Source organism: Hipposideros armiger, unplaced genomic scaffold (genome assembly GCF_001890085.2).
Source record: "Hipposideros armiger isolate ML-2016 unplaced genomic scaffold, ASM189008v1 scaffold_10, whole genome shotgun sequence".
Lineage (NCBI taxonomy): Eukaryota > Metazoa > Chordata > Mammalia > Chiroptera > Hipposideridae > Hipposideros > Hipposideros armiger.
The window spans coordinates 2,485,177-2,502,509 of NW_017731360.1; the positions used below are offsets into that span (position 1 = coordinate 2,485,177).

General features: G+C 47.6%; 1 protein-coding gene across 2 annotated transcripts in view; it reads left to right on the forward strand.

Moving 5' to 3' along the window:
• The window catches only part of GRIK3 (glutamate ionotropic receptor kainate type subunit 3), a 229,115-nt gene that overhangs the window by 128,630 nt on the left and 83,152 nt on the right, over positions 1-17,333 (forward strand). For both annotated transcript variants that reach the window (XM_019658746.1, XM_019658736.1), the window contains exon 2: positions 16,559-16,735. In XM_019658746.1, the coding sequence (XP_019514291.1) occupies positions 16,559-16,735 (177 nt within the window). The remainder of the gene's footprint in view (positions 1-16,558; positions 16,736-17,333) is intronic.

Sequence of the window (17,333 nt, forward strand, 5' to 3'; positions counted from 1 at the left end):
GTTGGATGAAATGGAGCTACGTGAGGACCTGTTTTACTTGATTTCAGAAAAGTTGGGTCAGGGCTATTGCAGAGGACTTGAAGGTAGATCACAGGACAGAGATCCTTGCCCAACCGCCTGTTCCTCCACAGCCTGGAGGCTGTCAGCCTGTCATCAAAAGGCAACATGCCCTTGGGGGTGGTGCTGAACACCCCTCTCCGGGGCGAGGACAGCAGGCAGCCCAGCCAGGCGTGAGCAGGGCCCATTCTGGAAGGGGCACTTACTTACGTGACCTGTCCTTTTGGAAAACAAGATTTCGCCTGTTGTAATCTCATGGCCTAATTCCTTCTACTCGGAAATACCTGAAGCGTTCTTTGTTTGTTTGTTTGTTTTGTTGTTGTTAATTATAACCTTTTAAGGCAATGAAAGAATGAGTTGGAAATGACTGAACCCCATACTGTAGCATGAGAACCACACACCATTTACTAAACAGGTAAACATACGTCTCACAACACTGATTTATGAATAACCTACAGATGGAAGGACTCTGGGTGCTGGTGGTTAACTACCAGGCGAGCTCCTTTCCCAGCTCAGGCTGAGGAAGGAGGATCCCTGTTGGGTGTGGGCTGGACCAGCGTGCTGTTTACGGCCTTAGGCTCCTAATCAGACCAGAGCAAGGCGTGGCCCACGCCTGGAGCTGCAGAAGCTTTGTGATGTTGGACAAGTCACTAACTTCTCTGCGCTCCCGTTTCTTCCTCTGAAAACAAAACGAGAAACGTCGTAGACTCCATCTTAGGACGCCTAAATTGCTGTTAGTCCCGCTGCTCATTCATACCAGATGGTTATGCAGAAAATTCTGTCTTTGCATTTTTTCAAAGTGCAGGGTTTAGCGGTTGGCATCTTTAAACCTATATTTTAAAAATTCAAGCTACTTCTTTTCTCCGTGGCTGCTGACAGTCCATGCAAATTTTGAGATGGAAACTTTGCTCCAGTCCTGAGAATGCCCTGCTGTCCTGCCCGTTATAAACCACCTCGGGCTGATTGAGGGGCTTGGACTGGGGGGGATGAGGGGTCTTGCTGGCTTTTGGCAATTAGTGTTCAGCTTTCTGATCTGGATGCTCCTATAAGGAATTCCCCTCCTCCCCCCACCGTTTAAAAGCCCTGAATTATATTCTTGCTTTTTTGTCCCCTTCAGCAGCAACTCTGGTTAAAAGCTGCCAACCATGCGTTACCTCCCTGGAGTTTTGTTGTTTAGCCATTTCATGCTTGCTTACACTTGCATGTTTCATACATATTGATTTATAGTTGAGAAATATTTATTGAATGCCTACTATGTGCCAGGCCCTGTTCTAGCACTGAAGAGAAAGTGGTGAACAAGATCTGTATGCTCAAAGAGCTTATATTCTAGTGGTGGCCTGGGGGATGGGAGTGTGGGGGGGTGGGTGGCAGGGAGAAGCAGACTATAAAGCAGATAGCAAGTACCTTTTCAACCTACATTAAGAGCTTTGAGGAAATACACATTGTGTCACCCGGGTAGAGGTCTCCCCTACTGTGTGTATGTGCTGTGTGCCCAGTGCCTGACACACGGGAGGTGTTTCCTGAGTGCTTGTTGAATGAAGGAAGGGCTGAATGGATGAAAGCCTCTATCAGCGGTGTGGGTGGGGGACAAGGTCACTGGGAATTCCTGTGTATGAGCTGAGAGCTTGTGAAGATGCAAGGAGTCTCCTTTGCTAATGATCATAATTAAGTCAGAATCTCTTATTTCAATGCAATGCCTTGGGGAGACAGTCACAAAGCATCGGGCTGATGAATTGGAGGGGAAGCTCCCCTCCTTGCTGTGCCCTCCCCCAGGTGAGACATGTGCCCACACCTGCCCAGGTGTGTGTGTGCGCGCGCTCATGCGCGCGCGCACACACACACACACACACACGAGAACCTAGTGGAGTAATCACACCTCTAAGCTGTGTTCTAACAACCAGTCACTGGTGTCCCAGAATCAATCCAGTAACAAACCAAATCCGTCACACTGGACCCCCAGTGTTAAGTAGATTGAATGCTTTCGCTGTCATATTTTCTTCACTCTTTCTGGCCTCTGGCGCTCGGAGCTAGGGACCAGGGCTGTGGGGTGGACTGAGATGTGAAGGCTCCGGCTCTGCACTTCAAATAGCTCACACCTCAGAAGGAAAAACACTTTTGCCAAAATCACTGTCACGCAGCGATTCCTCAAGCATGTTTCCGGTGAGACGCTCTGCCGAAAAAGGTTTCCACGGTTGTCAAGGAAGTTTGGGAAATGTTGCTGGCTCTGCTCCCCGTCTCAGAGGCTGCACACGAGAGGAGTAAATGCCCAGAGAAGTCCTGCAGAAAAGAGACCTGCTCAGCTTTTGTTTAACTTGTAGTTTCCCCAGCGTGCGGAAGACATTAGGCTGCCTGCACACTGACTGCAATAGCAGGGACACAGCTGCCCCTCGAGCCGAACTGGAAGTGCCCATTCTCTGTTCTACCCAAGGCAGCAGAGTGGATAGAGTCAGAGCCTGGGTGGGATGAGAAGAGAAAGACAAAGGACAGGTCTCCCCAGGCAGGGGCGAGGAACCTACTGTTAGCAGCTGAGGAACCCCAGGCTCCCACACTGTGTGGTCCAGGCACCGTGGGGCTGGAGCGTGGGAACTCGAGGTGAGCAGGGAGCTGTGGGAGGGACCAGAGGATGCCAAGGCGAAGCTAGGCTATACCAGCTATTTCCAGGAGGCCAGTGCAAAGGCACCAGCTAAGACCCCAGAGGAGGTCAGAGTGTGTCAGCAGGAAGTGGACCTGAAGCAGCTTTAGTGCCATTTATGTTGGTTTTTTTCTGGAGGGGTGGGGAGGGCCTGCAGGGTGGGTGGAAAGAGGGTAGACTACCGTGGTGGGTTCTGGCTGGTCGTGAACCGCACTGGTATTTTCAGCAGCGTGAAGTCCTGCCTTTGAGAGTTCCCACCTGGGAGAGGTGTGCCTAGGAGGCCCACCTGGGAGAGCTCATCCCAGAGCTGCAGGCCGGAGTGGGAGGAGGCAGGGAGAGGCTGTGTTTGTTGTTACAGCCTAATAAAAACAACATGTTTTTTCTCTACCAGACCCCTTTCTGTCACTCCAGCAGTATTGTCAGAGAAGAAACAAAACAAAATAGAGAAGTGGAAGTTGATTCTATAATTAGTGCAGTTTCTTCACTGTTCATTCAGGATCTCCAGAGATCAATTAACTTGCTTTTAAGCTAAAAGGCATCTGAATAAGTGTTTAACCTGCATAGCAATTGATATTTAAAACAGATGAGGATGGGAGTAATAATGCAGAACCGACTGCCTCTTTCTCCTCCACTAATTTCCCGGCTTCTGCTCCCTGTGCCCCTTGCCTCTGCCCACACCATATCTGGAGTGGCCTTAGATTGGGCCTCCTGGCATTCTCAGGGCAGGGCTGTGGGCAGACAGGCTAGCACTTAGGGGCTGCCAGAGGCAGGGCTATCTATCGTCCAGCTGCTGACACCACTATGGCGATGAGCCCCAATTAGGGCTGGTTGTAGAGTCCACCCCCGGCCGGGGAGAGCCAGCTCCTCTGCCTACAGCCACCGGGCCACACCTGCAGGCACACAGCACCCTAGCCGCCCATGTGAGGGCCGGGGGCCTCCTGCGGGCACCTTGGCTGCAGCTTCCTCATCTGGGCAGAGCTGATCATTGCGGGGTTTGGGTTTGAAAGCTGCAAGACCTGTTGCCCTCCTGGCTGAGCATCGTCGTAGCAGATGGTCTCAAGGATATTTGTGTGTTTTCTGCTTTGTCGCTTGGGCATCAGAGTCCTGAACTGGAATTAGCTTTTCAAAACAAGCAGTGTGTGTGTGTGTGTGTACATACGTGCACATGCACTTATATATGCATTTATTTAACAAACATGTCTTCACTGTGCTGGATAGTGTGTTAGGCACTGGGGACAGGAAGGAGATGCCAGGATGGCTAAGGTGTGTGCCCACGCTCCAGATGACCGCAGCCTAACGGAGGAGGGGGGCACGCGACACAGCCTAACACGTGGGAGGATACATAGGAGGATGGATTCGGAGCTCAGGGAAGGTGACTGAGTCCGGGATCCCCAAAAGCAGGCCCCGCAACAAAGACTAGGATGGGAGTGATTTCTCTGGGAGGCACCCCCCAGGAAGCATGGGGGTGCACAGGCAAGGGAGGGCAGGGCATGAAGCCGTGTGAGTAGGTGGTTACACTATGGTGACTGGGCTCAGCCCTGCTGGCGCCCTTTGAGAAACTGTAGATGGTGCCTCGAAATTGTGCCTCTGAGGGGCAGGGAAGCTGGGGTTTGTCCACCTGCGCCCTGTCCCCTTGGCTGAGGCTGCTGCTGAGCTCTGAACTCCCTGGCTCCTGTGGCCTGGCCTGTGTTGGCCACGCCTCCACCGTTGCCAGAGAAGGCCCAGGGCGAGCAGAGGAAATGTGTGCTGGTGGCCTGTCGGGCGGGACAAGGGCATAAGGGCAGCATCTGCTACAAGGCTCAGAAGGGCAACAGGGAAGCCAGGTTTGCAGGGAGGAAACAGAGAAAGTGAATGGTGATCCAGGCAGAGGACGAGCACGTGCGAAGGGTCGGAAACATGAAGGGAAGGGTGAGAAGGCAGTGTGGGTGGAGGACGTGCTACCTGGAGGAGCTGAGGCTGGAGAGAGGTCAGGCTGGACCCGGAGTGGCCCGGAATGCCAGGCTTAGGGCCGGCCTTTCTGCTGTGGGCGTGTGTGGGAGGGCGGGCTGTGTGATGGCTCTGCCCATCTAGGAGGTGGGACAGCCCCACCAGTGTCTCTGGCGAGTCTAGATCTTCAGTCCTCCTGCCCCTCCGGCAAGGGCGCTCACTGCTCACTGGGACTCTCTGCAGTTCCGTCCCTCCCCCCACCCCAGCCCTTTCCCCAGCAGCTCTGCCGCCTGCTCCTCCGCCTGATGACAGCCCATCGGTCATCAGGGTCTCTGGGCAGCGAGGGAAGCCTCCAGCCATCCTCCCGACGCGGTCGATTCTGCGATATTTGACTTGTTGTACAGACAAGCTCCGCACATCGCCAGATCAATTAAAACAACTGCCACTAGGCCCTGGGACTCAATCAGGAGCCCCTCCCCGGGGACCCCACGAGAGTGCACATCCTCTCCTAAGATCTGCTCTTTCTCTGGATGCCCTCATCTCAGATAAAGCCCCCCCCACCCCCCAGCTTCCCTGTCATCTCATAATAATGCTTTACCCTTATCGAGGGCTCACGATGTGCCTTCGATGATTTATGCCATTTAAGCCTCAAAACAGCCCTCTGTTGTAAGTGCTATTAATAGCCCTGTCTTCAGATGATGAAACAGATGCACAGGGCAGTGAAGGGACTTGCCCAAGGACATACAGCTGGAAAGCGGTGGGGTCATTTCAAACCCAGGCCATCGGGCTGCAGAGTCCACATGCTGAGCTGGACTTCCCTCGTCATCCGGACTCAGGAGCCCTCTTTCGATGCCCCCTCTCCCAGACCCCATCTCCCTCCCTCATCTCATCTTTGCCCAGCCCTAGAAGAGCAAGCGCTGCAGCTCCCTTCCCGCCTGGCCCCTCCGTCCCCCCACTGGCCCTGTCCTAGCACAAGTTCTCATGCCCCTGACACCCGCCCAAGACCAGCCCTCTCCCCCCCACGGGCTGCCATACTCCCTGCACACATCAGCTCCACGCAGGCCCGATGCTGCTCCCTCCGTGAAGACGTTCCCCACGCTCTCCTCTCTGAGGCTCCCCAGCTTTGTAGGCCGTTCCTATCACATGGAGAGTTGTTACCCGTATAGCGTTTTTCTTCACGCCCCTCCTGTCTTTTCTTCTTCCAAGCTGTGAGCTCCTGAAGGGCTGAGAGCATGCGTGGTCTCTCTCTGACTCACTCAGTGCTCAGCTTAGTGCCTCGTTCACAGTGGTAGCCAATAAACTGGGGAGTGAAGGAATGAATGAATGGATGAATGCATGAATAAATAGGCACATATACTCCTTGTCTCCCCTCCCTTGCCCATAACCTCAGAAAGCCCATCCCTGGACCTTTTCTGCTGGGCGCTGCTCACCTTCTATAAACCATATACTGTGCTCATCAGGGAAGGCCAGCCAATTTGTTCTCTGACTCCTCTTCCTGCTGAGACAAGGGCATAGAGAGACCAGGGCAAGTTCCAAGGGCCCCTGAAAGACTGGCTAAGGTGCAGCAGAGAGCAGAGCCTGGTTCTCAACCCACAGGCTGCACAGAGCCGCAGGGGTTCTGGCAGGGAGAAGACAGAGCCCTCATCAGAACAGACAGGGAGGTGGCCCCCGGAAGAGGCTGTTGGCAACAATTTCACTGATCAGCGTCTCAATTAATCTACGACACCTTGGAAACTTCGGAAGAACAAAGCAAACTAGAAAAAGAAAGAGTACACTCAGGCCCCAGAGGACAGACAGTGCCTGGGCTTGGTGCTGGGAATATGAATGTCTCCTGGGACTCGACTGCCAGACAGATGGTGGCAACATGCTACAGGCCCTGCCTGAGCCTCCCAAGCTCACTGAGCTCAGAGGGACTCTGAGCTCAGGCTGCTTTTGCAAGGGCCGAATTCAAGAGTACAAAGTTGTTCAAGAGAAAGAAAACTCTCAACAGACTCCAGACCAGCCCTAGATGGTCATGAGGTCATGGGCTTAAAAGCAAGGGACCCAGCCTTCTGCTCCATCTGCCCTAGGACCTGCGTCTGGGGGGACCTCTAGGGCCATCTGCCCAGACAGTGAGGGGCAGGGAAGGGGCTGCCTCCAGGACCTTGTCCTGAATGATGAGGTGTGGCAGAGCAGCAATGACAACCCTTCCTCCTGATTTTTGCAGTCACATTCAGCTCTACACAGGCCACCATAGCATGCTTACCTGGGAGGCAGGGAAATTCCACCATTTGGGCACACTTCCAGAGATGTAAGAAAAGCAATCTTAAACATATGGGCATTTATGCTTAGGGTATTCAGAATGTTTCTCAAAACATATGACAACAGCATGTTCCTCAAAACATTGTAGAAGGAGCAAGAAGGAAGTTGGTTCCAGTTGGCACAGCCAGTTCCATCCCTCCAACCCCTACTCCCGGTCCCAAGTTCTACTGTCTGTAGGTGAGGTGAGGTCTGAGCAGTGGTCTTCATGCTGCTGTGCTTGGCAGAGCCCTGGGGACTACAGAGCCTTTTCAGGAACTGTGGCATCAAGTCTCTAAGAGCCCAGATGATAGAAATGGGCTTGGGGCCGTGGTGGACTAGTGAATGCGCTCTCCAGGAAAAAAGTCCTGCTTTGTAGCATCTGCTTATTTCTGTGGTGTAAATGCTCTCACTGTGGCCTATTTCAAGCTGCCAATGGCTTAATAGCTGTCTTTCAGAATTCCTGGAAATGTAACTATTGGCTCTAGCAAGCTGGCTGTGGTTGTAGAGGAGAAGGGAATTTGCCATTTAGTAGTTGTAACGACATCCCTAAGTTACCCCCTGGGCCTCAGTTATCTCTTATGTAAAATGGGGCAATTATAGTTGCTCTCTAATGTGGCTGTAGAGGTTCTTATGAGTATTCAATGAAGTGGGTGGAAAGCACTCAGCGTCACCTCTGATACAATCAGTTGTTCTCATTGTTGATGTTATTATTATCATCATTACTATTTGTTTTAACCATTCGGTTTCCACTCAAGATTTTTTTTGAAAAAACGTTCCAGCTGCACCTGTGTTCCACCCCCCGTGTATATCTTGTGGGATACACACACACACACACATACACACACACACACACACACACACACACTCATACCCCATCCCATTTCCTCAGCAGCCCTGGTGTGTCTGCTCCATTTTATTAAAGCAGAAAGCAGTGACAATTATTTTCATAATGAACTGGCTCTTCAAATTAATGCCAATTACACTATGCAATCATGATTAAGATTATGCATTAATCAATGGTGCCAACCTACTTATTAGCCTCTTTAAATAACGATCATGAGGAATGTATGGGAAGAAAGAAAATGGAGAAGAGCCAGATGAATGGGGGAGCTGCCTCTCAGGGGGTAGGTTGCTCTCTCCAGAAGCCAAGACCCAAAGCAGCCTTTCTTCCATGGAGCAGAGCTTGAACCAGAGCCACAGGCCATCAGAGCCTGAGCTTCTGAAACTCCCTGCACAAAAGGGGAAGGGGTTGAGAGGACCCAGAAGGGAGAGGGTAGAAAAAAGAACCCTCACCGGCTTATTAATTGATGAGGTTTAGTGCCCTCTTCTCTTCCTCCAAAATCACTAAAGGCTGAATGTGGTTGATACTCCCGCCCAGAGTAATGTCACCCCTGTTTGAGGTCAGGACCCCTAGATGCAGAGCCTGAGCCAGGGATTTGGGTGCATGGGGTGGATAGAGGGGAAGAGTGCTCTTTAGGAAAAGCCAGTAGGGGAGTGATCAAAGCTGGGGGGCAGGGCTGGGAGGCAAAGATGTGTCCTCAGGTAAGATCTGGCCTTTGCTTGATGCAATGACTGAGGGTGTTGGGGGGCGGGGGGTTTTGGGGCATACCTGCACCACAGAGTTGCCCCCACCCTGAGGCAAGGGGGCCACCCTTTTGAGTCCCAGTATTAGCCGTTGACTGCAGACTGCCCCCAGGGCACAGGTGATTGGTGTAAACTCCTGGGCAAGGTGGCTTCCTTCAGCTGAGAACAGTTCTCTAGAGAAAAGGGCAGCCTGTGAATGGAACTAGGATTCAAACCCAGAACCCATTCCCTGAACCTCTGTGTTTCACCCACATATTTGCTGCCTGGGTGTCCCAAGACATTGAAACTTTTGGGGTCACTTTGCCCTTACATGTTCAAGTAGAATGACTCCCATCCTCAGGCTGCATTTAGGGGGTGGGAGGCACTTCCCTCGCCTCTGAGAATGCTCCAGTGCTTCCGGTTCTCTCCTAATCACCGCTTGCTCCAGCTTCCTTCTCTGCTGACCTTCCCATCTCCTCTCTCATTCCACTTCCGGCACCTCTTGTCCTCTCTGCCCTGATTCACCCTGTGCTGGGCACTGCCCACCTTCCTTCGCTTTCCCCAAAGAGCACAAGCTGGTGTCAGTTTTCTGTGGCAGACTTCCCTAAACCAGGGGCTCCTGTAAGAGAGGGAGGTGACAGTGCAAGCTAGCTGGAAAGCGAGCACCTGGCATCACCACTAACATCCCTCCTTCCCGCCGTGGGGGATTTCTTACTGGCCCGCCTGCCTTTGGACCTGGGTTTTCTTCCTTTCTCTCTTTTTTGCGCCCACTTCCTACCTATTCCCTTTCTCTTAGGCCCTCTGTCCTATCCTCCCCCATTCAAAAGCTCAGCATCCCATCTTTGTTTCTTTTGCACAGCAATTTAGAACGATCATAATCTTATCTTCTCGATCCAGACCCTCAGGTGCTTATCGCTGAGATGAAGGCTGCCTTTCCCCTAGAACAGGGGACAGATTACACCCAGAGTGTATGGACTGCCACATCCCACCCACCACCTGCTTTTGTAAATAAAGTTTTATTGGAACTCAGCCACACCCATTTGTTTACATGATGTCTATGGCTGCTTTCATGCTACAGTGGAGGAGTTGAATAATAGACCATGTGGCCCACAAAGCCAAAATATTTATCTGGTCCTTCATAGAAAAAGTTTGTCAACCAGCTGCCCTAGAATGTGGAAGTTCAAAATTCATCTCGTGTTTCTAAACAGCATGGTTTCTCTTCTCCTGTAGGAACTCCTGGTCATGGACCATGAATTGAGTTACTAGTTATCTTTTTTAGCCATAAGAATCAACCCTTTGAAGGACGTGCCCCGTTTAACAGATGGAGAAAGTGAGTCTGAGAGATTGAGTAACTTCCTCCAGTGGGTGGAACTAGGGTTCAGACTGATGTGTGGCTGTCGCTGGACCCTGAGTTGGGAACCTCTCCACTACTGCGCCATGCATATGCTGGTTATTGTTGGCTGAGCGCTCTTTGAGAGCAGGGACCCAGCGCTGACTTCTCTTGGTATCCCAGCCCCCAGTCACAGGTTGGCACATGGCAGAGACTGGTGGGTGTCTATGGAACTGAACTGTAGTCTGAGACTGAGCTCCGTCCCTGAGCTTGGTAGGTCTCAGTGGCTGAGATGTATCACTACCCTTGTGAGATACTAGCTTCTCTCTCTCCTGTTCCCCCTACCTGCCAAGGTGTGAGAGGCCTGGAAGAAGGTGTGAAGCCCTAGGAAATGGCTTTGTCCCATGACCTTTGACCCTCATTTGGGACCTGTAATGATCAGACCTCTCCCCAGGCTCTCTTCTTTAATTTCTACATTTTCAAATAATAAAAAGAATGCGTATCTATTGTAAATCATTTGGAAATATCAAGAAAATACAAAGAGCAAGATTCAAAGTATCCATAAACCTCTTCACTCAGAAATACTCACTGGTAACGTGTTGATACAAATCTTTCCAGTCTTTTTTTCTATAAATACAAATATGTGCTTTGGGTTTGATAGATAGATATCATACTGTACTATGATTTTGTTGCTTGGGAGGTTGAGGAAGAGAGGATGAGCATTTCCTATTCATTAAGTATTCTTGAAGAGCGATTTTTAAAGCTTTTTTCCTTATTACCAAAGCTATCACTCAATGCAGAGGACCTGGGGGGGAAGCTCTGAGCAGGAGCAATCCATTATCTTTTTCCTTTCTCGAGTGAACCTCTGTTAACATTTTGGTGTATGCCCTTCTGGTATGTCCTTTCTGATTTTAATTGGAATTCCATTAAATTTATAAATTAATTTGAGGAGAACTGACATTTTTACAATATTGAGCCTTCCTTTCCAGGAGAAAGTTATGTCTCTCCATTTATTCAAGTATTTTATGTTCCCCAGTAAAGTTTTGTAGTTTTCTTGATATAGGAATTGCACATTTATTGTAAACTATTTTATTTTTTCATTGTTGCTGTTGTGAATAGGGTCTCTCTTTTTTTTCCCCCCTTATAATTTCTCATGGTTTATTGCTGACGTAGAGGAAGGCTACACGTTTTTCTGTATTTGCATGCTGGCCCCTTGATCAGCTCTCTGTTTAGCTTCTCCTAGGTTTTCCTCTGATTCTCTTGAGCTTTTAAGGGTATAGTCATAAACATTTGCAGATAACGGTGTGTCTCTTTTCTAATTGTACTACCATGGCTTGTGACTTTTGTCTTATTTATACTGTGATTTAAAAAAAAATTTTTTTTTGTATGGAGAATGTCTGTCACAGACACTTAGTGAGAATGGTATAATGAGTCGCTGTGTAGCCATCACCTCACCCCAGCAACCCGTGGCCCATCCTGCCCCATTCACACCCCCTCCAGATCCACCCCTCCCATATTATTTGGAAGCAAATCCCCAACACCTTATTATGCCACCCTATACCCTGACTGTTAATGTCGCTAATGTTCCACCATATGGGTGGGTTTTGATATATTGAGTCATCTTCTACTATGGGACATTAAGTTGTTTCTATTTTTTATCCAAAATAGCGTGTCCAGAATATCCTTATACACAAAGGTGTTTATGTATCTCTAACACTTGCTAGATTTACATCCCTAGAAATGGAATTGCTGGGCCATACGGTATTTTGATCGTTTATTTTCCTTTAAACACACAATCACATGATGGTTTTTCTGATGAGAAATATAACACACGCTCCCTGCAGAATGTTTGGAAAATACAGAACAACACAAAAAAGGAAATTAAAGCCACCCATAATCCTACCACTCAGCTAGAACCCCTCTTCATGTTTCGGAATGCATTCTTCTCATCTTGTTGTATGGGTCTGTTCGGCATGCTTATACCCACCTCTATACACGCACATGCAAACACACTATGTGATACAAATTGTGAGCCTGCTGGAATCCTGGTGTGTGTGGGAGGACGGGGGGGGGGGAGAATGCAGGAGTATTTGTCCATTTTTTAAAACATTCACTATTTAAAAAAAAATTTCAGGGCCGGCCGAGTAGCTCAGCTGGTTAAGAGTTGGCTTGGGAGCACCAGCTCTGAGCAGCAGGGCTGCGGTTCGGATCCCACAGTGAGGGCCAGTGACGCTACGCCCTCTACAGCTAAGATGATGAACAACAGCTCGACCTGGAGCTGGGCTGCTGTGAGTTGCCGGCGACGGCGTAGGCTGCAGCAGGGCTGCAGTGGGCTGCCATGAGCTATGTGAGTGACTGGAAGCCAGTGTGAGCAGCTGGTAGCCGGTGTGAGCTACCGGGAGCCGCTGTGAGCAGCCAGCCAACGACCGGCGACCGATTGCCTCATCCGGGAAGAGCACAATGATCATACCAACATGGGCCAGCGAAGCGACATCCTCCACAACTAGACTGAAGAACAAAAACAGCAATTTGTCTACCTGTCTGTTCCCCTTCCCCGATTCCCCAATGCTGTTCTCCTCCCCCCAATTCCCCAATAAAATCTTTAAAAAACAAAAAAATTTTTCAAAACTATTAAAATAACCCAAATACCCGTCAACTGCGAAAGAACAGATACATCTATGGATGTACCGAATGTGGTACCTCTATAAAAAGTAATGTTATTTAACAATAAAAGAAATGAAGTGCTGGAACATGCTGCCACGTGGATAAACCTCAAAAACATTATACTAAGTGAAAGAAGCCGGATCAGAAGACCACATACTGCATCATCCCATGTATATGCAATGTCCAGAAAAGACAGCTCTCTAGAGGCAGAAAGTAAATTAGTGGTTGCCTGGGGCTGGGGGTGAAAACAATGATCAACCGTAAGTGGGCACAAGGGAGCTTTTGGGGGTGATGGAAATGTTGAGAAGCTGGATCGTGGTGATGGTCACACAACTCAGTAGATTTACTAAAAACCAGTGGACACTCAAAACAAGGTGAACTGTGTGGAATTTTTTTTTAAAAGATTTTATTGGGGGGCCGGCCGAGTGGCTCAGTTGTTTAAGAGCTCGCTCAAGAGTTTGAGCTCTGAGCAACAGCAGTTCGAGTCCCGGCCTGAGCTGAGCAGCCGCTGAGCTGCCAACAGGTAGCAGGATGGCTCAGCTAAAAAAACAAAACAAAAATAAAGATTTTATTGGGGAATTGAGGGAGGGGAACAGCGTTGGGGAATCAGGGAAGGGGAACAGACAAGTTGCTGTCCTTTAGTGGAAGACGTCGTTTCACTGGCCCATGTTGGTATTGTGATCATTGCGCTCTTCCCGGGGTGAGGCAGATCGGTTGCCAGCCACTGGATGGCCACTCACCACAGCTCATGGCAGCTCTGGCTGGCTGCTGGCCACTCACGGTAGCTTACGGCAGCCCACTGCAGCAGGGCCTGCAGCCTATGCCATAGCCGGTGTCAGCCCAGCTCCAAGTCGAGCTGTTGTTCACCATCTTAGCTGTAGAGGGCGCAGCGTCACTGGCCCTCATGTGGGATCCGAACTGGGGCCCTGTTGCTCAGAGCTGGCATCCAAAGCCAACTCTTAACCAACGCGCCACTCGGCCTGCCCTGTGTGGAATTTCTTAATGTAAATAATACATGAAGTTGATCTTTTAAAAGGCTAAAGAAAGAAAAAAATAAAGTCTTATTTGGAAAATATAGAAAAGCACAAAGAACAAAGTAAATCTACCATAAGACTATTCACTTGTGTTGTTTTGAAATGTTTCCTAGTCTTATGTCAGTGCTATAATTTCCTCCTCATCTTCCTTCCATTCTTCCTCTTCTAGCGTGGAGTCACACTGTATCTCTGGCTTTCTAACCTCTGTTTTCCACTTAAAATATATCATGAATATTTCCCAAATCATTGAATTTTTACTGTTATATGGAAATATATGCATATAGCAAATTGCAGTTTATTAACTATTTCTCTGGTGTTGGACATCTCTAGTTCTTCCTCCCTGTCCATAATCTGTGTGTCCATCATTGAAGTCAAGTTCTAGAAACTGAAGTATTGAGTCAAAGACATGAGCATTTTGAAGGCTTTTGATATATTTCTAAGGCCCCCAAGAAAGACAGGTGTACCAGTTCCCACTTCCACCAACAGTTAAACAAGTGTGTGTTTCCAGATACCTTCACCAAAGCTGGATGTTATCATTTATTTTATATGTTTGCCAATGGGGTGGGCAAAAAAATGGTCTCTCTCTGTTGGTTTAAATTGACTTTATTTGATTATTAAGGAGAATGCACTTTTCTTCATATGTTAGTAGCTCCTTTGTATTATTATTTTGTTTTTCTTTTGTGAAACATCCATGCGTTCCCTTTACACATTTTTTCTGTTGGAGGGTTTGTATTTTTGGTTGGGTTTTAAGTGCTTTTTATAAAATAAGAGTATCAGCTTTTATACACCATATATAAGTATGTTACCAATATTGTTTCCAAGTTTGTTGTTTGCCTTTTTATTTTGTTTATGGTAGTTTTGATAAATACAAGTTTTCTATTATTTCTATGGCGTTATCAATCTTTATCCTATGGTTTCTGACTTTATTGAAATGCCTAGGAAGACCTTCTCCATCTCATTTTTGTGTAATATTCACCTATACATTTTTTGGCACTTTTATAGTATTTCCTTTCCTCCTTCCTTTTCTTGCTTTCTTGCTATTTAATCTTCACTCCATCTAGAACTTACTTTGATATATGGCTTAAGATTAGAATCTAACTTAAATTTCTCCCAAATAATTGAATAATTGTCTCACCACAATTACTAAATAACTCATCTTTTACCTGCTGATTGGAAATAGCCAACTTTATCATGCTTTAAATACTTATCTCTACTTGAATCTCTCTTGGATGCTTTTTATCTCATTCCATTGATCTATCTGTGTTTTCAAATGCCATTAAGACATGGTTTTAATTATTTTGGCTTTATGATATATTTTAAGTCTGGCAGTACAAGTCATCTCTCATCTCTTTTTTAGGCTGTTATCTCCTGTTTAGTTTTCCAGATGCATTTTAGAGTCATTTTGCCAAGTAAAAGAAATATCCCTCTGTGGTTCTGATTGGAATTAAATTAAACTGAGAAATTAATTTGGAGAAAACTGACACATCTACCCTTGAACCTAAATATCCAGGAACATGTCATGCTTCCTCATTTAAGTCTACTTTTATGCCTCTCATTGAAGGTGTTTTTCTCATTTTTTTTACTAGAATTGCACACTTCTTATTTGATTGATTATTAGTTATTTAATATTTTTGTTAGTATTGTAAAGGAAATTATTTCAATATTAATTTTTCTTACTGGTTGTTGCTGATATAAAGAAACACTACTTATTTGTGCTCATTGGTCATTTAACTTGACTCTCCTACTAGTTCCTACTAGTTTTCGTGTTTAGGGATTATTTTGAGGGTTTTTAGGAAGGCATTTATATAATTTGCAAATACAGATTTTTTTCCTTTCCAAGAGGTATGTATGCCTGTCAATTCTTTTTCTTTCTTTCTTTCTTTCTTTCTTTCTTTCTTTCTTTCTTTCTTTCTTTCTTTCTTTCTTTCTTTCTTTCTTTCTTTTAAAGATTTTATTGGGGAATTTGGGGAGGGGAACAGTGTTGCAGAATCGGGGAAGGGGGACAGACAAGTTGCTGTCCTTTTGTTCTTCAGTCTAGTTGTGGAGGACGTCGCTTCACTGGCCCATGTTGGTATTATCATTGTGCTCTTCCCGGGTGAGGCAGTCGCTCACCAGCTATTGCACTGCCGCTCACGGCAGCTCATGGCAGCTCACCCCAGCTGCTGGCCACTCACGCTGGCTGCCAGCCACTCATGGTAGCTCACGGCAGGTCACTGTAGCTGGGGCTGCAGCCTACGCCATCACTGGCGGCTCACAGCAGCCCAGCTCCAGGTTGAGCTGTTGTTCACCATCTTAGCTGTAGAGGGCGCAGCGTTACTGGCCCTTATTTGGGATCCAAACCGGGGCCCTGCTGCTCAGAGCTGGCATCCCAAGCCAACTCTTAACCAACACGCCATTTGGTTGCCCCTTTTTTTCTTTCTTATTTCATTGTTTAACAGTGTGGTCTAAATCCTTATCCTCCTCCCTTTTCTTCTTTAATGAGAATGCCTCTAGTGTGTCACCATTAGTGGGATATCAAAGGCCGATTTGAGCTAAAGATGCATCAAGGAAGTATCTTTCCTCGTGCTAGTTTATTAAGCATTCTTAACAGCATCAGATATTGGATTTTAGTAAACGCCTTTCTGCATTTTGTAAGTTGGTTATGTGTATTTTTTCCCCCTTTAAACTATCGAAGTGATGGAGTGATAGTCATATATTTCTTTATATTGAACCACCCTTCCATTTCTGGAATACAAGTCTGTATGGTTATGGTATGTTATTCTTGTAACATTCTGGTAGATTCTACTTGCCAGCACTCTCTTGAGAATTTTCACAGCAATATTAATAAGTTGGTGATGTTATTTTGGCTCTGTTTGTCAGTCTCTGTTATAAGGGATTTCCTAGCTGAGTGTAATGAACTAGGAGCGTTTTCATAATTCTTATGCTCCAGCACAATTTCTGTGTACGGGAATTATATAGGATATTATGGAACAATGGGGGTGCGGGGATCTTGTCCATAAAACGTTCTGAGCCAAGCATTTTTGTTAGCACCCCTTCCTCCCCAGCACACACAATTTTACGGATTTCTCACAGGAGGAATCTTCGAGTATGCAGACGGCCCCAACGCCCAGGTCATGAATGCTGAGGAGCACGCCTTTCGATTTTCTGCCAACATCATCAACAGGAACAGGACTCTGCTGCCCAATACAACCTTGACCTATGACATCCAGAGGATTCACTTCCATGACAGCTTCGAAGCCACCAAGAAGGGTGAGTGTGCGGCCCCATCTGCTCCCTCCCAGGCCTGGGCCTGGGCAGGGCGTTATCTGCTGTCCATGGTCCTGAAAATGGGCCAAAAGTTTGGGTGGGCTTGGGGCTTGAGCCTTTTCTGTCACGTTTCAGAACCTGCATCTGTCCCAGTTCCATTTAGGTTGTGTCATCCTCCAGGAGCGGTGGGTTGTCCATCAGGAGTTCCCAGGCCACTGGCAGAGGAAATGAGAGGCCATGGGAGGGGGTGAAGGGTGGGGAGTAGGGCCTGAGATGGGGCTGGGGAGGTAGCAGTAAGGCGGCCAGCCCAGGTGTCTGACACCTATGAACCAAAGCCGACATTTTCAAACTTGCTTTTTATTTAATTGAAACCTTACCCAGAATATAAAAATGTTTAAGGCATATAAAAAAGAATATGTATAAGTTCAAATATGCAACATTTGCTTGCCATAAAAAGCATTACTAAAATCAGCAAAGATGCTTCTGTAACTTGTAACAATTTGACTCCAAAGGCTATGGTGATGACACCTGAAGTCTGACATTAGCCTCAGCATTCACTATGTTTTCATATTTTGTTTTGGCTGCACAGAAATAAAAAAAA